This window comes from Frieseomelitta varia, unplaced genomic scaffold, assembly GCF_011392965.1.
Source record: "Frieseomelitta varia isolate USP_RPSP 00005682 unplaced genomic scaffold, Fvar_1.2 scaffold_182, whole genome shotgun sequence".
Taxonomy (NCBI): domain Eukaryota; kingdom Metazoa; phylum Arthropoda; class Insecta; order Hymenoptera; family Apidae; genus Frieseomelitta; species Frieseomelitta varia.
In genome coordinates, this window is record NW_025109550.1 from 813,640 (window position 1) to 837,456 (window position 23,817).

Sequence of the window (23,817 nt, forward strand, 5' to 3'; positions counted from 1 at the left end):
GACGTGGCGTGCGAGTCTCAGTTCTCGTTTTAGTAAATTGCTCGTAGACCTGTTTCTTACTGGGTTCGAGATTAAAACGAGACGCGGAGGTGGGGGAGGGAAAAGTAGAGGACGAAGGCGAACGAAAGGAAGGCGAACGAGGAATCAAAAGTTCTTTCGCGCGGAGCGAGAAACTTTTCGATGCCCACGCGGGTACGCGAATGCCTCTCGTGGGCACGTGGGAAGAGGCAAAGTTGTATAGCAAAGATGTGATGCAACCGTGGATATAATACAGATGCAAATTTAAGTCGGCAGTCGGCATATAATTACACCTTGCTGTATTTAGTTTTACGACTGTATAACTTGAATCGAGTGCTTGCCTTCACCCGTTCTTCGCACTCTATCTCTCTTTGAGAATCCTGGTGCTCAAGATTCTCATTTTTATGGAAATGCGCGAGATCAACTTCTCCATTGTATTTTATATAAAGTAAAAATTCTGTTTTGAAGGTATTGATTGCTTTATATCACGTTCGACGTGATATTTGGAGCGATTGGATAGTCATTAAGATTCGAATGCGTGTTTCGCTTCTTCTGTAATTACATACATCGTTGTTCCAAGCACGATTTCATTACGAATTGTTAAGGGGACAATGCCCGGGATTTATTCGTGATTTATTTATTTATCATTGCAAATCATCGGAGTGAGATCGTTCTTTCACTGATTCATCGTGAATTGCTTGCAAGTTGCAACGAAGTAACAAAGTTAATTTACGTTTATGTTCCCTTATAATGCCCAAATATTGGAGAGAGCCAATCGATAGGATGCGCTACAAAATAAATTCATTTACATCGGTCGTATAAATTTTTCATTCAGTTCACTGGGCGTATCGTAAACATTCCTCTAAATATAAATTCCGTTCGCCTCGCGTAATATTTTCCGGTCCTCGATACCTATTTACGCTTATTCGCTCTTTATTAACTGCTATAAATAAAACGTGCACGTGTAAAATATGTGGAAAATTCGCTTTAAATAGATTATAAACCGGCGAAGCTTTTTTTAAAAACTAGAAGCAAATCCTACGACAATTGATATCTTTAGAACTATCAAGAACGTGGCCAAAACATTATATTTAGTTTCAAAACTAAATTGAAGCACAGTCTCGCTAACTTAAAAGTTGACTGACCCGTTGAATTTTAAAGTCGCAAAGTCTATGAAGAAACTGAAAATGTCACTCGTCAGATTCGTCTCCTCTAAACACGCATTTAACCGTGACTATTAGTTAATCTCGTCGCACGTCGTGTGTGTTGTACACGTACGTACTCATTAACATCAAGCACGTGTTTATCGAACGAAGAAAAAGAAGATCCCTTCACATTTTCGACTCGTATTGTCGCCCAATTGTATTATAATCGCCCATGAGTGCGTACCATTCCCTTCCATCATCCATCGTTCTATAAAATCCTCAAGGAGCACGAGTGTCCCAATTTTCCCATCGCGTGTCCCCGGTGGAATTTCGCCGTCGCGCGAAAAAAGAAGATCAAGATCCCTTTATATAGCGTGTCTCCGAAGAACAGTGCGGAGACACACACCGTCTCTGGTTTTCTCGAGCAAGTGCCAGCTCTAACACGCTTCTAAACGACGCTCGGCGTCGCGATATATTTACGCGAACGGGGAGAACTTTGGTAAAACGGTGGCAACGGTCCAGCAAGCGAACGTTACGGAAATAGATTTCGGCTGGTGGCGATGCAACAGCAGCTCCTTGTAGACGACGAGCGGTCGGAAGCGGCCAGTACCGTGACGACCAGTTCCCGAGGAAAACCGGAGAAATCGCCTCCGCGAGATCCCACATGAATGTGAGTGCCGATCTTCCTTTCACGAGTGCCATTATCCGGTGCCGCGTATGTCGGTGCCCGTGCGTGACGTAGCCTCGTATCCCCGGTCCCGTGGTGCGTCCTTTGTTTTCTACGTGCTCGCCGATAACACGGTGCATCGCTTTGGTGCAACGCTCCACCGCTCTGCAACTTCCATTACCTCGAAATGCTCTCCCTCTCCCTCTCTCTCTCTCTCTCTCTCTCTCTCTCTTTCTCTCTTTCTTTCTCTCGAACGAGTGTACCTTCGACGAGACAAAAAGTTTCAGACTTCTCAACTTCTGTTCTCAGATATAAACGTGTAACAATTGCAAAAATCCACGTTTTAAAGAAACTTTGGAGAGTTTCCCCCCCTCGTACAAGTACAAGCACAAAATAATGGCACCGTGAGGACACCAAAAAAACGCAAGATGCACATTTGCACCGAGCAAAAAAATCGAAGGGATCCGACGTGAAATCTTTTTATTGTGTTTACTTCGGAGGAGAAAAATAATCTTGGAGAGGTGAAGCAAGTTCGATGAAAGGCAGAACCGATGAGAACGAGCCGGCGGATTTCACCGGTTTTACTTTCGCGAGGTGAAACGGAAGTGCATCAGTAAGACGCACAATCGATGAGAATCTTCGTGGTCCGTGCACCGCGGAAGACACGAGAGGATGTTGTGTCGGAAGTTTCCGCGGGTTTCCGCTCGTGCTGCACCGCGGTGTTTTTTTCTTTTTTTCCTTCCGGCGCAGACCGGAAACCGGGGATTGAAGATTGTTTATGAAGACACGCGATGTCTTGGCCGCGCTTCTGCAGACGTGCCTCGGTTCGGTGACATTATCGCGGCGAAAGCATCTGATTATTCCGCCTCGCGTGATCAAAACGAGTGGATACATATATACGCAGCGTTCTCATTTAATTGGATCGCGCTCGGGGACGGGGATTTTACGTACTCGGTCGATTGCTTCCGGGATTGCTGCGTGATTTGTGACACTTGTCAGTGTGAAATAATCGATTTTGTTTCTTTTCTCCCATAATTGATATTGAGCCTCGATTCACAATCACCGGTTCTCTGGATATATTTCGGTATAAATCGAGGCTGACGCTTGTTCGTTAACTGGCAGATAATAAAGCTCGCGGAGGGATGTTATTACGTAGTTAGAAGAAAAATGTTTGGAGAAGAAGCTAGATCGTGGAGGGAGGAGCTAGAACTTGGAACGTGGCCAACTTTTGTAGACTTTTGCAATTTTGTCGGGAAATAGAGTTTCGTGGAGCACATTCGTGCTTTTTGTCGAGGCAATTCTTCGCCTCGAAATTAACTCGTCGCGACCATTGATACCAGGTTCGAATGAAATTTATCGGTTGTTTCTTTTTATTTTTATTTTTATCACTATTCTCGTCTAGGAGAACACGCGACGATCGCGGCAAAATCTAAATTTACAATTCTTGGGAATCGGATTGCTTTGTTGCTTTTGTAGTAGACGGAATGGTATCGTAGAACAAAAGTCGGCAAGAACAGAAGGGGTAAACGTTCTAAAGATATAGGAGGGTCTAATTCGAGGGTCTAATTCATGCGTGTGGAACTCACTGCTTCGACGAGTGGCTGGAACCGCGAAATTACTTCATTCGACGAAGCGAATTACTCTTCTTTGATTCATAAACAAGTGTAAATATCTCCTCGTAAGGAGAGAAAAAAAAACTGCAAAAGTGAATATAAATATGAATGGACTAAATCAAAGAACCAAAATTTAAAAAATCACAGTTCTTCCTTTTTAATTCGTAGATTCACAGACGAAAAGGTAATAAAAGCTTGTCTCGTTAAAGAAAAAAAAAAAAAAAAAAGAAAACGTAGATAATCGAGATAAATTCCAGAGAAATCCGAATCAAATATCGACGTGGGGGTTGAATGGACTTGAGAGGCACGATATTTATTCACTTTCCGTGTCAACACGATGAAATATAGTGTCGCGTGGCTCGATTTTATTTCGAGACGCGGAACACGATTTTTCCCCCAGCAGAAATAGATTCGATTTTGGGCTCTTCCGGCGTAGAACCAGCCGCGTGACGTCATGCTTTCTCGAGGATACACCCGATAAATCTCGTCTAGCGTAGTCACTCTGCGCCGACAGCCAGCCCATGGTGCGATGACATGAATTCACGTATCGCTTGGCAGCTGAATACGAATTGTTAGGTGTTGCCAGCTTGTCACCCTAATTCCAAGACGCAAAAATCCACCGCAACGATACAAACAAATGACGAGACCCACCGTCGTTACAGAGATCGTTTCGCATTTGTGAATTTTAATCTCGCCGTAAATAATTTTATCGATTAATCATTAAATTAGCCAATTTTTATGACGAAACTTCCTCGAATTCGGCGAATCGTTTTCACCAAAATCTTTTTTAACAGCGAAGTGTTCTCCGTTACAGAACCCGGGAGCTGAAAAATGGCGCCCGATGGCCATCTCGAACCCATCGACTCGGCTACGCATGGCAAGGTCCATGCCCCACTGGGTACTGGTACGTACGAACTTCCATCTTTCTCTCGAACCACCCCAACAACAACACTCCCTACGTATACCCTACACGTTTCTCGCCGTGTAAAAGGCGCAACAGCAGAAGGAAGCGGAACAGAAGCAACAACGCCGGCCACCGACCCCGCCGAAAGCCCCGCCACCGTCGCTCTCCGGAGACTGTGGTGACCCAGACTACGAGATCATCGAATTTCCGACCCGACCGCAAGCACAGAAGCCCTCGACACCGGGCGTCACGTACAAGTGCGCACTGTGTGGCACCGAGAACGTGTTCGCCCGTTGCGACATTTGCAACGGGAATTACTGCGAGGCCTGCGACGACATGAACCACAAGCACCCGAAAAGAAAGAATCACGTGCGCAGGAGGATCTTGACCGATCTGGCGACGAAGACGCGGCCGCCACTTCCGCCGAAGGGGGACAATTTGTCGAGCCCGCCGCCGATCCCGCCGCCAAGGAGAAACCGGAAGAACGCTCAGGTAGGGTGCAATCTCGCCTGAAGCTTTCATCCCTTCCCGTGAACTCTCTTTCAGGCTGACGGCGTCTTGTCGACCATAGGTACCGGTGAGCTGCCTGAAGGCGATGCAGAATCTATTCGGATGCTCGTTGCTGGATTCCATCGGGGTCAATGGAAACCAAGTTGCGAGGGTCGCGAGTCCCATATTTTGACTATTCCCGCAACCGTTGCTCACTTCACCTCTTTCAGTTCTTTCGCACTAGTAAGACTCGTTGATTTGATTCCGTTGGCGAGAATAGATCTCCTCGAGACTGTCGAGGCTTTATCCAGGGTCAGTACAGTCGCAACTTTGTCTCCGGCGAGCTCGAATCAGCTGTCGTTTCGTTACATAAGAATAGATGTTGCTTGTTAGTCGTTGTTAGCTGTGTCGACCGCTGACTTCGGCTTTCGGCGCCGGTCTCGTTGATTTCTGCGAGAGAGCACGTCACACCGAGGCAACGCGGAGATTGTCACTCGAGCGCCGTCAATCGCATCGAGCTTTAAAACAATTGTTCCACAGATGCACCGACGGATTTTATAGAGATCTTTACTATTGTATATCGACGTTGTTGTTGTTTCTTTCTAATACACCACGTTACCGCAAAAACATTACTGCCGTGTTCACTGATACCCGTTCACTCTTTCACTCTGTCGATACGCAACGTAACGGTGGGAAAGCGTCAACGCACGCTGAAGCTTCGCATAAGTTTCAGTGCCTTGCACTTTGAGCGATTACCAAGCACGACGGTGAATATGGCAGGACACGGTGATCATACACCGTTTCGCACCGTTACTACTAAACATCATCTTACGATATACACGTAGATATTTCACTTTGCTTGTTTCCTAAATACACGTACATTGTCACACCAGATCAGTTTATTATTTTCAGCTTGCAGCAGCGAGTTTTTGTCGCCACTAACGCAAGAGTAAAAATCGATCTGTCACGTTTCAACATTCACGTTATTTCGATTTACTTATTTAAGTTGTCAAGCGATTCTCGATCCGCCGAGGACCCGAAATTCCCTTTAATTTATTTTCTCTTCTACTAACGCTTTGTTTATCATCGATTTAGCTTCGCACGTCGCCGCAATTTAATTTTAGCGCCGCTGCCTCCAACCGCGAACACGCGCCATCCTTTTTTTTTTTTTTTTTTTTTTCTTTCGAATACCTTTTTCCATCGTCGTCCATCCATAGATAGAAAGAAAGAGCGAAAGCGACGCGCACGTTCGACGATTCGACGATCACGGCGAAAAAAGAATAATAAAAAAAAAAAAAGAAGCGGCAACATTCCCAAACGACCGTGTAATAAAGTTCAGGTTTCGCGCTTAGGCTAAATCGACGCAAAACCAGGGACCCACGAATCTCTCCTTGATCGAGAGAGTCGGCAGCTTGAAGCGAGCTCTTCCGAACGCTACCAGGCCACTGTCAGCCACGCTTGACGCGAAAACAGTATCGAAATCCATGCAGTCTGTGAATACCAACGTCAGCGATGGATTAGGATCAGGATCAGGAACTGACAAAATGTCCACGCTCCAGGTAAGCCGTTTCTTTTTCGATAATATCAAAACTGGCGCATATGAAATGTTGTTGTTTCTTTCTTCTTCGAAAATTATATCTTAAACTTCTTAAACGGTAAACCAGCTTTCTGCAAAGCGCATCAAAGAGCGAAAGGATTCAACGTGTGCAAGTAACTTCATTCACGAATTCGAATTTCGCAGAAACGACAATTCGTATGCTAATGGAAAACGTTTAATGAATATTTTACACGTTCACTCTATTATTCATCGGCAGCTCTTGGCGTTTAATGAATGTAACTGGTAAATTATTCAACGGGCGCCGTTTACTACTAACGCCGGTTTAGCGTTATTCGGTAATTCATTGCCGGTTTCTATCTGTTCATCGAGTATTATGAAATGACTAATTAATACTTGAATACGTTCGCGTAATCCGGCTGAAACGTTAAGCATGTTGTTTGGCAGTGTGCCTTCGCGCGAAACGGCGATACAAAATATGTACGAGTGAATTCAACGAACGTGTAAAATGGATGACGGACCGGTAGAGAGGCCCGGATTAATCGTTCGACGGGTGTACGAATATTCAGGAAAGGTACAGGAAGTATCAGGAGGCGATGAGAGCGCAGGATGCGAACAGAAGGAGACATCCTCCACCTGATATTTCGAGGGACACGCTGAATGCGAGACCGTTGAGTATAGGCAGCCCGAAACTCACGCCCCCGGCGCCACCACCGCCACCGCCTAGATCGATGATGCAATCAACCAGCGTTTGCGATCTATCGTCGCCGCACATGTGGAATCCCGGAATGCATCAGGTAACTTTTATTACTATAAACCGGACGTCATAAGTGAATGTCGACCAATTCACGCGTAGCTCTCACTTCGAAACTGTAGAAGAAAATTCATAATATTGTTCGCAAGCACGACACGCACAAGTGGATATTTAAATCTTCAAATCAAAGAATTACCTTTCGTTTGATTGAATTCACTTGTGAATTATTTTACTAGGCACAGTCAATGGCGCATCTAGGTCCTGGAGGCATGCCGATAATGTGGTATCCACCGAATCCACCGTGGGACGTGACCATGGGCGGTTCCACGATGAGTTTAAATCACCCAGCAATGTGGGGTTATCCCATGGGATTCCCTCCGTCGCAAATGCTTCCGCCGCACTATCCTGGCTCCCTGTCACGGCCACACAGTCCAGCAAGAAGCGTGAAATCGAGCAGAAGGTCCAGAGTGGCCTCGCCGTCGCCTAGTCTGAAGTCTAGAAAGTCATTGGCGAGCAGATCACGGTCGAGAAGATCGCAGGGATCGCCGTCAGACGCCAGTTCCGAAGACTCTGGCGACTCAGACTTCGACGACAGGCTCTCTAAGAGCTCCAGACGCGGAAGGCAAAGAAGCTACCACGAAGACGATGGCTCTAGAAGCTTGCTAAATAGAAATCGTCGCGAGTGAGTAAAAATTTCATCAGCAAGCTACTTACCCACCGTCACGCGGGAAATCCATTCAAAAAATTCGGAACATACACGAAACATAACGATTCGATATTTTTCCAGACGATTGGTTTCTGAAGAGAAGATGGCCGGTGCGGAGGATCAATGGTTGGAGAATCACTCTGTCAAACGATATCCCATATCGGGGCCAAAGAGCTATGACGAATTCCAAAGGAACACTGTAAATTTACGACGACGATACGACCAAGACGAGCGCAGGCTCTCCAGGCTGGACTCGCGATTAGATCGCGTTCAGAACGGTAGCTATCGTCGAAGACGAAGCACAGACGACGAGTCCTCGGACAGACGATCTACGTTGCAAACACGATCTCGAGTGACTAGTTCCTCCGACGACCACTTCGAGAGATCGGAGATCCCTGTCCCCCGACGAAGGGACGACGAGGTAGCCCCAAGAAGAGCTTCCTCTGTCAGAAGAGAAATAGCTCTGGACAATCTCGAGAGATCCTCTCGCAGAGACTCTCGAAGATCCTCTATAGACAGCGACACGCCGATTAGCAGAAAGACTCCTTCCAGAGAAGTCTCTAGGAAAATCGAGGAAGCAGAGAGAATCGATCACTCGCGACATATCAGGGACGAGGACGACGTGCCACGTGCTACGAGGAATCTGCGAAGTCGCGAACCGTCGCGCGACAGAGAAATCGTATCGAGGAGAAACTCCTCGTTGAGAAAGGAATCTTCGTCGGTTGAAGAAACGGAGAGAACTGGCGTTAGAAGAGCGTCCCATGATTCTGATCAGAGCACCAGGAAAACTCCATCTCGTGAATCAGTCTCTAGAAAGATTCGTGAAAACGAAGTTCAAGACGCGACGCGGTCCGCGACTAAGAATCCAGAAGAAGCTCGACGAAGATCTGTCGAAAGAGAGAAAAGAAGCGAGGAAGCATCGGTTAAGAAGATGGAGAACGAAAGAGGTAAACATTTGGAGAGAACGTCGTCGATAGGCAAAGAGGAGAAGCGTGAAACGTTGACGAACGTCGATCAACAAAAATCGAAAGAAGCGAAATCGAAAGAGGAGCCGAGCGCCACGATGGAAATTCCAAAAGAGGAATGGGCCTGCGAGCATTGTACTTTCATAAATGACCTGAAGGATCGTGTCTGCGTCGTTTGTTGCAAAACGAGAAGCAGCGCGCTACCGCCGAGCAACGAGGAGAATCAAGAAGACGTTCCAAGTGACGTGAGTGAAATCCCCAAGACGAATGAATTGGCGATAATTTCCAGCAACGTCAGCGAGCCCAGTCCCGATTTGGAGAAAAGGACCAGCCTGTTAAAAATTTCGAACAGCGAAGAGAGCGGTGACAGTGGTTCCACAAAGAACAAAGGTAGAACAAGGCGCAAAATCAGCTTTTCCTTTGGTACCAAATCGAACCAGTGACTTAGAATTATTGTACCTGTTCTCTCTTTTTTTTTTTTTTCGTTTGAATGTTATTCCCCTGTTCCCTGTCCTTCGATCCACGTGCTCCACGTTTGTCTGTCTCTCTTTTCTTTTTTACGAAAATAAAAAATAAAAAAGAAAGAAACAAATGAATAAAGAATACGATTGTCCTCTGTCGATGTATATCCTTGGATGAATAATAAAGAGACATGCAAATTTGTTTCGTACACGATCAGTGGGTACCAAATGCATAGTCGTATTTGAAATGAAGCCACTCTCTCTCTCTCTCTCTCTCTCTCTCTCTCTCTCTCTCTCTCTCTTTCTCTCTCGTTCATTTTCATTTCTCTTCTTTTCTTTTCTCTTTTTTTTTTTTTTTAAAGATCATGTCTGACGCAGTTATTATTCATTCAAGAGGAGCTAGTTTCAAGCACGAGCGTGCATTTGGCTGATGTTCTTTCCATCCAGAATTCGTTGTCGAATTACTCTCTCTCCTTATAGCAAATCCTGAAGGTTTTAACATGCTCCAGCTTTGAAACTGTAGTTAGATTAACAGAAAAATTCCCCCTAAAAATTTCCGAGACGATCCTTTTGATTTTGTTTGGAAATATAAAAGCCGTATATCCTGACTGTTTATACGTTCAATTATTCTAATGAGTATCCTCCGTTCCTTGCACCGTGACCATGTGTACGCAATAATTTCAAAGAAGTGTTAAATGAAGTAAATTCTAACACCAGTAATGGTAGTATAATTAAAATTTCAAATATCCACGGTAGACTGTAAATGTTTAAAAGTGCGCAGATTTTAATTGTCAAACCGACGTCTGAAATATGATCTGACCGCTTAAATTTACAGATTCCGCGACGCTCGAAGAATCCCCTGCAATTGTCGCGCAGAAATCGATTGCTGAATCCCCGCCAGTGGTAAGAAACGAGGCCACGTTGATAGCGAACGATGCACCAAACGAGACAAACGAGAGCATCGACGCCCCAAGCAATACTTCGAAAATAAACGGGGAAGAATCAATGAGGCGACCAATGCTTGGGAAAATCCCAAAAAGCCATTCAGTTTCCACCGGAACCTCCCCCCCTCCTCAAAGTATTTCCACTCAAGTAAGGGAGAACATACCATCTCTTTTTTATAAAAAAAAAAAAAAAAAAATAGACCAGTGAGCACGACTACAAAAAGCACGAGCGAAGCACGAAATATACTTTTCAGACGTACGACTACCTTCCAGCAAGAGGAAGCGCTGGATTCGTAAGAGCTACATCCGCTTCAAAGGGATTATTGTATTATGAGGACAGCGACGCGGAGGTAAAACAAAAGATTAATACGTAGATCAGCGAGTACGAGTTGGAAATCTCGTAGTTCAAACGTAGTTTACAATAATTTAGAAACGAACGACAATTTTTTTTTTTTTTCATCTTTGATTTTCGGGGCAAACTTATCAAACTCGAAAGGAATTTCCATCTGACATGTGAAAATACATGACAAACGATGCAAAAATTTAAACGCGCGATTACCAAAATAACGGAGAATTTAATTTAAAACGATTCGATGTAAAGAAGGATGCCGAGTGTCTGTTTCAGGAACAAACCAGAGTCGCCAATAGTCCAGACCTGTATCCGCGAACGATCCAGGAGCAGTATCTCCAACAGCTGATCAACGCGCCGAACAGAGATCGTACGCGAAGAAATTCCATCGACTCCGCCCACCTTTATTACCGTTCCAGGGTAAACTTGACAGCTATCCCTCGCGAACCGTTGGTTTCTAATCCGATCTAATCTCCAGTACAATTTAACACACACTGGACGTTTTTCGATTGTGCCAGTTACGTAGGCCTCGGTGTGAACGTAGGCAGGAATTTATAATTTACAATCTTTCACAGCGCCGTATATCTGTCGCTCCAACTGGATCTTCGTATGAGAATACTCTTCTCTCCACATTCAAATTTCTCTGCGACTGTGTGACCATTAATCTAATAAACAACTGAAATTTGTGTCACATGTAGATTGTTCTAGACTAGTAGCTTTAACGTAGCATTAAGCCCGTAACATTGTTCGTTCTTGCGTCGTTAAGTCTCTACAGAAAGTGCATCTTACGACGATGAAACCTTTCTATAATTGTTCCTAACGTGTGTGTTGTTCCGTCGGCCAGTTTCGATCGTCGTCAATCGAGTCGTCAATCTTGCTGTTGCAGGAGCCGAGCCAGCCGAGGTTCTTCGAAGCCGCTGGTCCAAGCTCGCAAGGTGTTTCAACGCTGAGACAAGGCCTGGAGATCGTGGAGCTCCTCAGGGAAGCTGAGAAACACGGTTATTCCACGGACGATGTTCAGGTGGCCCTGTCGCAGGGTGCAAGCGACCCGATCGACTGGCTGAAGACGCAGTGGCCCCATTTGGTGGAAACTGTGCAAGTTTTAGCCAGCACTCAGGGAAAAGAGTTGAAGGAAAACAATATCGGAGTGCTATCCGACGTCGAAGCGAAAGAGGCCTTGAGAGTTGCGAAAGGAGACGTTTGGAGCGCTGTCGCGATGGCTGTTCAACGTAGACAGCTAAAGGTGAGAGTTTTTACAGCGTTTCAGAGTTTTTACATTACCGGAGGGAATTTTGAATGATAACTCTGTTGACAGTGCGAGGAAATTATGAAGAAAGGGAATTTCGCAATGGCGGAAGTGGTGAAAGCGTTGGAAAATAATTCTGGTGCCGAGGACGCGGCTTTGTTCGAGCTGCAAAAGAATCAGCTCAAGCCGTTCCTGATGAGGATATGGGGTCCTCCGGTTGGGGTGGAAAACGACGAGGCTGCACCGCGGGAAGGTTAGCAGTTAATTCAGCGTTGATTTCTTCTCTTCTGTTTACTTGAATCGTTTGTAACAACGAATTTCTTTAAAATTTCTTCTTCAACGATAGACAAAAATACATTTTCCTTTTATCGAACAAATTGTAACGTCTGACGAGTACTTTTATATCACTCTTCACTTCACGATGATAAAGGTGAAACGATTTCAGACACGGCAGGTGCGGTCGGTGGTGGAACGGATGGTTCCGAACAGGTTACCAACGTGTCAGACGCTGAAGCCAGGAAGCAGGTAATGTCACCAATCGTAGAAAATTTCATCACGTTGCAGGCCGACTTTCAAAAGCAACTGGCAGCCCTCAAACAACTGACCGATAACTGGCAACACGAGAAAGATCCCCTGAACACGCTCGGTAATAAGCCTGATAATCTGTATGAAGTAAACACTGACGATCGAACCGTTCTAATCGATAAAAATCTGGTCCCAAGGGCCGTACAAGACCTCAATGTAGCCAACACTGTTAAAACACTGGAGAACGAGAAATCAAAACGTGCTACTCCGGACGATGCTAAATTATTAACAATTGATAAGACTGGTATACTTATTGCGACCGAGAGGCAAGATCAAAATAACAATTTCACTGTAAAAGCGATTAACAATGAAACTCAGAAGCCAACAGAGAGTTCGTCGAATCAGAATCGAATCGACGATGGGCAAGAATTAACTAAGATGGAAAAAGTTCCACACGTAGAAGAAAATGAAGCAGTTCGATTGAAAGAGCACCAAGCAGAAAGTGCAGGAAATATCGATCAAATTTCGCCCACCGCGGATTCTGAAATTGTTGACGCAACCGTTGTACTTAAAGATCATGATCAGACTATCAGTTCTCCAACAAGTTCAATTCAGAAAGATAGTCCAAATCAATCGGAAAGTTTGCCAGAGAAGAATCCGAACGAACAAAGAACGAAAGAGATCTCGGTACCTGATGCAAACACAAAAGAAGGAAGAAACATAGACGAAGTAGAAGCTGTCTCGTCCCGTAACGTAGAAAAAGAATTATCGCATAAAGCAGAGGCCGGAACGACCGATGTAACCATATCGAAAGAGAATATAAAGCAAACGGTGGCGATGAGTTCGGAAGTAGCCGCGGCAAAGAGAGAGGATGGTGGTTCGCGCGCAAAAGAAAGCGAAACGACGTCCCAAAAGAGATCGGACGCCGGGCAAAGCAACCAAGAAGCAGATAAAGCCTGTTCGTCGCATTCAATGGAAAACGAAACGCCATCCCGAAAGACTTCTGATCCTCATCAAAGAGCCGCGCAAGTAGATAAAGGCTCTTCTTCGGCGGAGAGTATTCCTTTGCATGCTAGCGTATCGGGCCACGATTTGCCTCAAAGTACATCGAAGACGTCCGAATCGACTCGAGAGTCTCCGCGAGCTGAAATCGAACGAAATGTAACAGACCAAACGCCGGAGAAGCTAACAGCTTCTACGGAATTAATCGGGACTCTTAAAAATTCCACCGAAGAAGACGATAATGCGAATAGAGAGGCAGCGAGTGAAGAAACGGCAGGATCGTCGGATATATTAAGGCCCACGAAGGAAGATACGAAAGTAGAATCGAGTAACATTATCGCCGAAGGAGCGCAATCGCCGATAATCGCGGCTGAGAATGGCTCGACGAATCAAAGTTCTGAAAACGTCTCGCCGGAAGCCAGCGCGAAAGGCAACGAGACGCAAGTAGCCACGGTGGAGGCGCTCTTATCCGTCGTGAAATCGCTGCCAGAGCAATTACTGGGTCCTTTCATATCGGCGATGCAGATGCTGTCGTCGAAGAAATCGTGCAACGAGACCGATCCAGCGAACGTTCTCGAGGATCGGAATCCCTCGCCTCTTCGATCCTCCTTCGAAACTGGGTCTGGCAAAAATGAAAATGTACCTCTCGGGAAAGTCGAGAATGCAGGGGAGCTTGGCTCGGATGTAGCGGGAACTGAAACAACAGAAACGACCGCGGCTGACATCAAAAAGCTACAAGATCTCGAAATGGTACGTAAGAACGAAAACGGCGATAGTATTTCGCGTACTAACGTAGGAGGGGGGACGACCGAAGGAAAATTTAACAAGATTCGGGTCCCGGGAGAGGTGGCAGCGCAATTGCAGAGCGAAGAGAAGATCGAAACAGCGATAATCAAAGTAAGTTCACGAAAATGTTCTCCGGAAGTTGCAGTTACGAACGATACTAACAACGACGAAAAATTCGAGAAAACATCCGCGCAATCGCAAATGGCTTTAAATATCAATTCAAAAGCGACAGAAATCGATTCATCCCATCATCACAGTCATGCTGACGTGAATCCGGAAATTCATACACCGGACGATCCATCGATTCATGAACGATCATCGTCAGAGGAAGCTGACAAGTCTTTCGCAAACGACATCAAAGATCCTCGGTTTAACAATGCATCTTTGAACGGCGTATCACTCACCAGCGATAGTTCAACGAGACACAACGAGACCATTGGCGCACAATCATTATCGGATGAGACGTCATCCTCGTTCGTACGTGACTCGGGAACGTCTGAATCATCCGACATGCGAATGTCCACCGTCGAGACTTTAGCTAGCGATGATAACCGTGTGAAATTAATTGACGCCAGTTTGGTGACTGACAATAGACGACCTGAGGGTAATGTGGTCGTTCCTGGCCGTAAATTGCATGATAATAATCATACTAATTCGGTCGTAACCCAAGCAACAGCATCTCTTCAGTCTGCTAACCTTGAGGACAATTCTACAGGTCACGCGGTTTCAGAAAATTCGAGAATCGAATCGCGGAATATTTCTGGAGATGATTTCGTTAATGATTCGGGACATGTTAGGTGCGAGGCTAACGGTGGGGATAAAATTTCGGAGGATTCGAAGATCGTCCGAGATGAGATCTCTGAAGAAAGCACGGTTGCCAGTCGAGATTCTTCGAAAGACTCTGGGATATCTGAGACAATTTCTGTAACTCCTAAGACTGCTGTAACTTCCAAAGATTCCGAGATCGATGGAATTCTTGCCGAATCCCTTGAAATTTCGATGGATTCTGCGATTACACACGCAATATCAGAAAACAACGAGATTTCTGAAAATTCTAGAAACATTATATCCGACGTAGATTTAGAAATTATAGTCTCCGAGGGTTCAAAAGATTTTACACCCAACTCAAATGAATCTAAAGTTTCTGTTCAAGAATCCTTGAAGAATCCTCCTTCAGATTCTAATATCGTTGTCCACGAAGTTCTGGAGAATCCCAAGACTAATCCACGTAACATTTCCAAACAACCGGACATTAATACTCGCAAATTACCCGAAGAATCCGAGGTCCAAGAAATTCCCAACAAAGCAACGTTAATCGTTCACGAAATTCCCACACCAGCGTTGCACGTGTCTGAAAAAGTAGAGCAGCCTATGTCTGTCGCGTGTCACATTCCCCGATGCAACGACAAAATCGATACCTCGCCAATAAATTTGGCAAGTAGATCCGTCAACTCCAAAGAAACCGCCGAGCAAATTAACGTTAAATTAAAACCCGAGGAGGATCATCCTGTATCACTGTCACCTTCAAAAATTAACAGCGTGACAAAAGATTGCCCGCTGGAAATAAACGAAGACTCTTCGACAATTGTGGAACAGAATAATTTAAACAAATCGATGACAGCAATCGGCCCGAGGGATGAGCCAAAAATAAAACAGAACGATCAAGAGATAGTGTCCTCCTCGATATCGAACATTGTCGAGACAAATAAAGCTCGCGAAGCACTCGTGAATACCGAACCTGCAGTTGTAACTATCTCAAGTGATCCTTCTCGTATTTCCGGTTCCTCATTGAACTCGCATGCTTTGGACTCCGAAACCGTTAACAAGCTAAACTCTACGGATACTAACAACGTTCCTAAGTGCCTCGTTACTCCTAATAACGATATATCCTATAATGCGAAGTCGAACTCGAGCGAAGAAAATCGAACTATCGAGCTAAATTTGACCGATACGAATCGGGAAACTTATTTCGTTCCTAACGTGCCTAGAAACCTTGACAAACACGCCAGTTCGATTGCCTGCAACGATGGAAGTATCGCAAAGGAAGACTCGAACGGCAACGCGTCGCATTTATGTCCTCTAGCCTCGAGTGAAATCGAAGAAGATGAGAAGAGAAACACCGAATTATTTGTTAAAATTGTAAATTCTGCAAATGTATTGGAATTCGAATCGAGCGTTGAATCGAGTAATAATTTAGAGACTGAACGTTCAATTGTAAACAATATTAGTGACGTTCCTCCCGGAGTACCTGAAACGATAGAGATTAAGATCATAGAATGTCCCATGATAGCGGTGAACGATTGTGCGCCAATAAAGATCGTAGAAAGTTCGTCGGAGAGCGAAGCGAAGCTACCGATTGAGACTGTAAAACTGCAAACAGAGAGCGCGGCCGAAGCACGCAAGATCGTGAAGATTTCGGGAGAAAGCGCGGCGAACGACGAAAATAACGAAGTAGATGCAAATGAAGTCGATAAGACGGTTACGTCGAGAGTTGCAGTCAAGGAGAGATCCAAATCTCCAGCTAAAAAGGTCGGCAGAAGGAGGTCTCCTGTGAAAGTCGTCAAAAAGCCTACCGGCATACCGAGGAGGAATTTTGGAAAAGTTAGCCCGAGAGGTACGACGGTTGCAAAGGCGAGAGAGACCGCAGCTGAGATAACTCGAAGATCTTCGACTTTATCGCCGAACCAAACGTCAATGAGAAGCCCGGGAAAGACTACTAAAATTGTAAAAAACGTCCCATCAAATAATAGCCCGGTAAATAAAACGAGATTGTTAATTAATTCCAGACAGAAGCAAATACCAAAAAGTTCGAAAACCACGGGAACGAGAGCGATCGTAGAAAAGAAATCGACAATTTTGAGCACGTTGTCGAAAGGTTGCGAACAAATTAAAAAATCGATCGTGCCTGTTAATGATAAAAATAAGGAGATGACGGTTGAAAAGTCTGCGAAAGGTGGTAATATATTAAAGTCCTCTTTTCTATCGAAGATTCCCGTGTTCGTAGCGAGGCGTCGCTCTCTTCGACAAGTGCAAGAGGCTCCAAAAAGTTCTCAGCCGACTTCGAAGACAGTATCCGGTGACGGGTTCACCTCGGCGAAGCCATCGATCATCCAACAAATAGCGAGGAAAAGTCATTCATCTGGAAATGCTTTGAAGATCAGTGCAAAGCGGGAAACTGACTCGGACAATGTCGGAAATTTAAATAGCAGAAAGACGACGATCGTAAAAACTGAAGCCACTCGGACGACGACTTTTGACAGGAACGAAAAAATGAAATCCGCGATGATACCGGAGAAAAATGACGAGGAAGTAGTCGCGACCAAATCCAACTCCGCAGATCAAACGATATCCAAAGAATCGCATTTTAATGATACGACTTCCAGCGAGGAATACGAGCTAGAAGAGGCTTCAGATAACGATTCTTCCACTTCTAACTTCGAGGACGCAACGGAATCAGATATATCAGAAACGGAGAAACAGCTTTCCGATTGCACGTTGGACAGCATGGAGGAGCTAACCGATGCTGAAATCATGCTGCAGGAAACGATTAACGCGATAAAAGCAAAAATATCCGATTCAGAATTCGAAGATTCTGAAAATGAGTATATCACCGATAACGAGAGCCAAGAAGATTCTAATTCCAGTGAAATTTCCATAGATATTAAAGATTCTTCGTTTGAAGAAGAAGAAGAAGAAGAAGAAGAAAAAGAGGTAGGAGAACAATTAAAAAAGGATAAAGAAATAGACGACGAAAAACTGAATTATAGCATTTCATCTGAAGAGGACGAAACCTTGAGAGCTGATAACGTTGATGTAAAAAACCAACGAAGGCAAATGACAAATTTTCATGATTTAGACAATAATGCTACGGAAACATTAAAGGATATCGCTTCTGAAACTCATTCCATTAAAAAGCTTGAAGAACAATTAGCACCATTAAAGAACGGTAGAGACACGATTACAGATAAATCAAATAAACCGGGGGAAAAACTTGAAACGAACAACAACTCTGGTAAAAACGTTCAGAATAAAACAGATTCTAAGACTGAGGTCGCGAAAGCGAGACGTACGAGCGACAAGCGAGTGAAAACGAGTCGTAGAGCGAGTACAGGCTGTGACAAAGGGGCAGATCAGGGAGGAACGTCAAAGAAACGATTCTCCTTGGTGGCCAGTTGTATCCGTCGGTTCGAGGGCGAAGAAAAAACAGAACGGGAATACGTGGAAAGTAGGAGCGGCAACTTGAAGACAGGGGGATCTCCCAAAACGGAGAGGGAGGTCAGTAGACGTCAGTTGTCAGAATCGCTTGTCGACTTTGTCAGTTCTTACCACTGACAGGCCAATGTCTACAAACAGCTCTGCCAAAAGTATTGAAACACTTAAGAAAAACACGAGAAACAAAAAAAGAAAAGAAAAAGACAAAGTACCCGACAGAGTCCAGTTCAAATCTTAACCTTGTTTTGACTGTAGTTTTAAGCACATTTTTTTCCCCTCCCTGACTAGTGTACAGTTGGCTGTTGCTCTGTTTCCACGAAGGTAAGTATTCCTCTTGTTTCTCCTCGTGACTAATACTGCTGTTATATAGCATGTCGCTTTGTTTCGCGTTGCTCCGCTGTGTGTTTAAATTAAAAAGTAACAGAACCGTGGTGTACACGCGAAAGCGTACTCGAGGTTTGTATATGCTCTGCGAAGAAAGCACACCGGGAGAATTTAATTTAATATCGTGAAACACGACTTTTCCATCATCCAATTTGTCGAATGCTTTCGGTGGTTTTTATAGTTATTTAAACGCACGGGGATAACACGTTTTCCACCGACACGATCGTTTTATTTTGGAGAATAAAACATATCCCATAAAAATATACAAGCATTATGAAATTCGTTCTGATCATTCTGTATTCTGTGCCCGTCCTTCTGTATTCCTCGCGATCTTTCATTGGCGTATTAATATTTCGTAATGTCACTCTTAGTTTGTATATCACAAATAAACACGGTATTAAAATTCTATTCGCGGATTCGTTGATGTTACCGTAAAATTTCGAGAGCTTGTTTCTAGACGTTGGTGTAGTCTCTGTCTATCATACTTTTGCATGTCACTGTCCTTGTATATTATTTTATATATCAATCTTAATCTTAAGTCTCAAATATTTCGTGTCAAATACTTCTCAATTTATGTCAATGTTGTATTATTTCAATTTACGTCTATCTCGACATTATCTTTAATCCTACTTTTGTATTTAAATTAAATAGATGATATATAATTCTAACATATAATATGTTCCAACAGCCCAGTACAATTTAAATGACAAAAAGGAAAAGATGAAATTGTGAGAATTTTCTTACATTTACAGAGAATTGCTCGACGCCTCTTAGCAGAAGGAAAAGCGTCGAACTACGATGAGGCAGAAGTAGCTGCCAGTTTGCTAGCTCTGAAGTTCGGAGACGTCGAGGCTCTTCAAGCAGCCAAAGAGTGTTCCAGTATAGAATCGGCATTGGCTTTCTTACAACAGGAATGCGAGCTTTGCACTGGTCGCTTTGCAATGAGCCAGGTACTCGAAAAAAACAAAATGTCCATTATTTTATGTCAAAATTTATATGAATTATATGAACTATTTTTTTAAATATTCATGAACGTCCGCAGTCTAATTGTATGTAGATGAATTTCAATTAAGCTGGAATTCATTTCTAATCTCAGATAGTGTCCATGTTGAAATGCGTGCACCGTTGCTGTAACGAGTGCGCGAAAAATTACTTCACGATTCAAATCAGCGACAGAAATATCACGGATGCAGTTTGTCCGTTCTGCAAGGAGCCGAATCTAAAAGACGCCAGCGAAGACGAGGTGTTAGAATATTTTAGTAACCTGGACATACAACTGAAGACACTTCTAGATCCACCGATTCATGAACTCTTCCAAAGAAAGTTGAGAGATCGGACATTAATGCAAGATCCGAATTTTAAGTGGTGCATTCAGGTGTTTCTTCAATACAAATCTCTTCAATCCTCTTTGCTCGACAATTGAAGGAACGTCATGTATGTTGTTTTCAGTGTTCGAGCGGATTTTACGCGGATCCAGATCAGAAGAGATTAATCTGCCCCGACTGTCGATCAGTCACATGTGCACTATGTCGGAGACCGGTACGTGCTGACGTTGATAATTATACGAAAATTAAATGGAAATTACATAAGCGCGGATAGACATCCTCTCTGACGGTGGTTTCACTTTCAGTGGGAGAAACAGCACCAAGGAATTACGTGCGAGCAATTTGCTGCTTGGAAAGACGAGAATGACCCGGATAATCAAGCCGCCGGCTTAGCCAAGCATCTCGCGGATAATGGGATAGATTGTCCTAAATGCAAATTTCGCTACTCCTTGTCCAGAGGAGGTAAAATATTCGTACGGACGCTCAAAGCTTTAATTATTTGGGTTGTAGTGAATTTTTTTAAAAATTACGTACTCTATTACGAGTCAGAGTTCATTTAAAAGAGAAATAGAGCTCTTATCATTGAAAACGTAAAGTATTCAAATGAACGTTGAAGTTTTAGTAATTTAATTTCTATTAATTTTTTTTCAGTGAATTTTTTCCTAAAATTCTAAAATCATTAAAATTACTTAATAACGATAAATATTTGCAGGTTGTATGCATTTTACGTGCAGCCAGTGCAAATATGAATTTTGCTGTGGTTGCGGAAAAGCGTTCATGATGGGAGCAAAATGTTCGGTCAGCCCGTATTGCGCAAAACTGGGCCTTCACGCACATCATCCACGAAACTGTCTGTTCTATCTTCGCGATAAGGAACCCGTGCAGTTGCAACAACTGTTAAAAGATAATGGAATCGAGTACGACACAGAGGGTCCGGCTGGCGAGCGCAAGTGTAAAGTGCAATTGCAGAAAGAAACTCCCACTGGTGTTGTAGACGCGGTATGCAATTCAGATGTCGTTGAGGGACACGCTGGCTTGTGCAGGTAATTTGTTTGTCCCTCTGCAACTTTGCATGCTTTCGTTGTTATTACGACTACTACTTTTACAACTCAATACCTTTCTCTTTCAATGAAATCAAAGCACCGTTACAATTATACGAAAAAGAATTTATACAAACTATTAGAATAGATAGTTACAAGTAAAAATTATTAGGCACGAAATAAATGAGAAGAAGTGATAATAATACGATATGTACGATAAGAAAAATGTTTAAAAAATGATACCCAATTTTAATTTCTTTTCAACGTAATCTTCGAATATTCAGGATCCACTACATCGAATACCTAGTTCGAAAGATTCGGGAGACCCAATTGGAACCACTTCCGTTACTAAATATAGACGATCTCGAGACTTGCGTGAAACGTGCGGGAATCAAATTGCCCCCAAATTGGTACGGTCGTAATCCGGAACATTACAGGAGAGACTTGATCGAGGTAAATGAAAAGGCATCGTGCATGGCACGACTAAATTCTGGGTACTTTTCCCCGCAGGCAGCACTACATTGAGTACTTGGCGGGCCTGGTACTGAAGGGCAAACTGGATCCCGTGGCGATCTTTGACTTGAACGATGCCAAGCAAGAGCTGCGCCGTCGGGGAAAAGTTCCCCCTGCAAAGGACCAGGAAATGTCCGAGCGGGATTATCTCGAGGCGTGCATTCAGGTGACTAACAACTCCTCTCCCGCGCTCCTACCCCGACATACTGACCGAATTAACAAGAAATGCACGAAAGTAGACCTTCACGCATGACTTTCGCAGCCGAAAAGTGCGACAACGATGTGATGACGCGCAAGCGCGTGCACGTTGCCAGGAAATAGAGATCTGCAATTGTACATTAGAATTAGTTTTCTTCTTGTACAGTTTGTTGATTTTTTTTTCATTAAAATGAACAATAATTTTCCATACCGTTAAGAGGATTTTATTTTTATAGGTTGTACAGAAGGAGATTCCACTGGAGTGATAGTAGGGGAATAATTAATGTGCAACTTTGTGTGAATCACGCTTTTGATGCATCATGATATATTTATTTCATCGTATGGACAATGCTGTATAGAACAATTGACGATTAAAGTAACCAAAGATTGAACACTTTTTAGTATTTAATGTACAAAAATAATGTCTTTTAGAATAGGACTTTGAAAAACTAAATATCAGTCTTTTTATTCTTCATTCTCTCTGTTTTTCGTTTTTCTTTTTTTTTCGTAAAGAAAGCGTGACGAATGTTTTCTATGTAATAAATGAGAATTTGTGTTTATAAAACATTTTATAAGACACTTTAATAATAAACTAATTTTCAACAGAGCTCTGTTAAAAAACCATGTAAACTCGTCCTTTTTCGGGGTGTTGCTTTTTTATTTACTATGTCTTTCAATCGATTTATATTTAATTTTTTTATCTTTTGAGTTGGTGTTGTGTCTGTCGTACTTTCAACTTTTCTTATGTTTGTTTGTTTCAATCCCTCTGTAACATTTGAATTTGAAATTCCAGAAATATTTAAACCAGCAGTTCTATCCTTGGTTCTCTTTTTCTTCCGTTTTGCTTTACTTTCAATATTTTTTATTTCACTCTTTTGTACCTTTTCCCTTTGTGGCTTATCAAAAGGTATCTTTGTACTTTTTAAACAGACTGAACATTTAAGTACTAATCTGTTCATTTTATTTTTTATGCATTTTTCTGCTAAACTTCTTTGAACTTTAGGTATTCTTTTCTCACCATTATTCATAGAATGTATAATTTTTTTAATAGACTTAGAGAGTGGTTTACCTCGCAATATTCTAATACTATAATTCATAGTATTCCAGAGTGATCCACAAAATTGACACATCACAGACGGACCAAAATTTTGGGATGACAACTCTATTCCATGACTAAATCTTTTACATTTTTCTCTATAATACAATAATATTAAACATATAATATATATTCAATTACTTCTTTGCTCAAAGTACATGCATAATTTCTAATATTTAATACAAGTAAATAAAGTATAGCTTACATGTAAAATGTCTGCAAATTTCTGCTTTGCGAACAATTTAATTTCGTAATAAATTGATTTACATTCCATAAATGCTGTGCTTTTTCCATATTATTTTATTTACACACACGTGAAAAAGAGAAATAATTCAAAAGCAAAATATTTTATTCGTATTACTGCAGAATGTTAGGTTAAACTAAACTTTGTACAGTTTACGTACGAATACAATACAATACAATACGTTAACGTGTCGATAAAATAGTCGACTCTGGACACGAAGTTTCAAGTTTTCAAATCTTGGACGCCTAATTTTAATTTCCCTAATTTTCACAAAATTCCTAGAAAATAGATTCGATCGTTTGGAATGGAGAGAAGGGAAGAGAAAATATACACACTGATCAGAAGAGAATCCCCGATGTATGACATACAGAGATAATGCGTATTTTCGATAATCAAACACTTCTATTAAAATATTTGATGGCATTCAACTTTTAAGTGTAAATGCGAGAAATGTGTAACTACGAGCGTTAAAATATACCCGGTATAACGGACATAAGTGGCGGTATCCTATGACTTGTAAGCAAACTATACCAGAAAATTTTGAAAACGATATCGTTGCCAATTAATAGTAATCTTTGTTTCCGTTAGAAAAATAGAAAAAAAAAAAAGAAAAAGATAACCTCCAAATACGATCACGTCACTATTATTGAATAACAGGGTAGCCAACATGTGGAAA

At 42.9% G+C, this 23,817-nt stretch overlaps 2 protein-coding genes across 10 annotated transcripts; one reads left to right on the plus strand and one right to left on the minus strand.

Moving 5' to 3' along the window:
• Window positions 1–1,705: 1,705 nt before the first annotated feature.
• On the plus strand, window positions 1,706–22,255 carry LOC122538925 (E3 ubiquitin-protein ligase lubel). 9 transcript variants are annotated; one of them, XM_043673428.1, is made up of 22 exons: window positions 1,706–1,833; window positions 4,258–4,347; window positions 4,435–4,839; window positions 6,189–6,395; window positions 6,961–7,188; window positions 7,382–7,827; window positions 7,933–9,206; window positions 10,113–10,192; window positions 10,226–10,369; window positions 10,476–10,571; window positions 10,826–10,990; window positions 11,457–11,813; window positions 11,886–12,069; window positions 12,262–14,093; window positions 19,478–19,675; window positions 19,822–20,100; window positions 20,175–20,264; window positions 20,356–20,512; window positions 20,763–21,093; window positions 21,375–21,500; window positions 21,601–21,769; window positions 22,038–22,255. In XM_043673428.1, exons 1-22 carry the CDS (start codon window positions 1,828–1,830, stop codon window positions 22,065–22,067), a joined length of 6,894 nt encoding a protein of 2,297 aa, XP_043529363.1. In that variant the 5' UTR covers window positions 1,706–1,827; the 3' UTR covers window positions 22,068–22,255. The 9 variants fall into 9 exon arrangements, with proteins under 9 accessions (XP_043529363.1, XP_043529364.1, XP_043529359.1 ...); XM_043673429.1 differs by having other exon boundaries at window positions 7,933–8,820; window positions 8,854–9,206; window positions 10,113–10,369; XM_043673424.1 differs by having other exon boundaries at window positions 10,113–10,369.
• Window positions 22,110–23,800, minus strand: LOC122538928. Its single transcript, XM_043673436.1, has 2 exons — window positions 23,103–23,800; window positions 22,110–22,995 (listed from the first exon to the last, which is right to left on the minus strand). The coding sequence occupies exons 1-2, from the start codon at window positions 23,189–23,191 to the stop codon at window positions 22,401–22,403; spliced, it is 684 nt and encodes a 227-aa protein (XP_043529371.1). The 5' UTR covers window positions 23,192–23,800; the 3' UTR covers window positions 22,110–22,400.
• Between the last annotated feature and the right edge of the window lie 17 nt (window positions 23,801–23,817).

Bases quoted from the DNA above. Each gene is read 5' to 3' on its own strand.
- LOC122538928 (XM_043673436.1), bottom strand. From the start codon at position 23,191: ATGGAAAAAGCACAGCATTTATGGAATGTAAATCAATTTATTACGAAA. The intron at 22,996-23,102 runs GTAAGCTATACT...ATTGTATTATAG, and splicing joins AATTTGCAGACATTTTACAT to AGAAAAATGTAAAAGATTTA.
- LOC122538925 (XM_043673424.1), top strand. The intron at 11,814-11,885 runs GTGAGAGTTTTT...CTCTGTTGACAG, and splicing joins TTCAACGTAGACAGCTAAAG to TGCGAGGAAATTATGAAGAA. The intron at 12,070-12,261 runs GTTAGCAGTTAA...AAACGATTTCAG, and splicing joins CGAGGCTGCACCGCGGGAAG to ACACGGCAGGTGCGGTCGGT.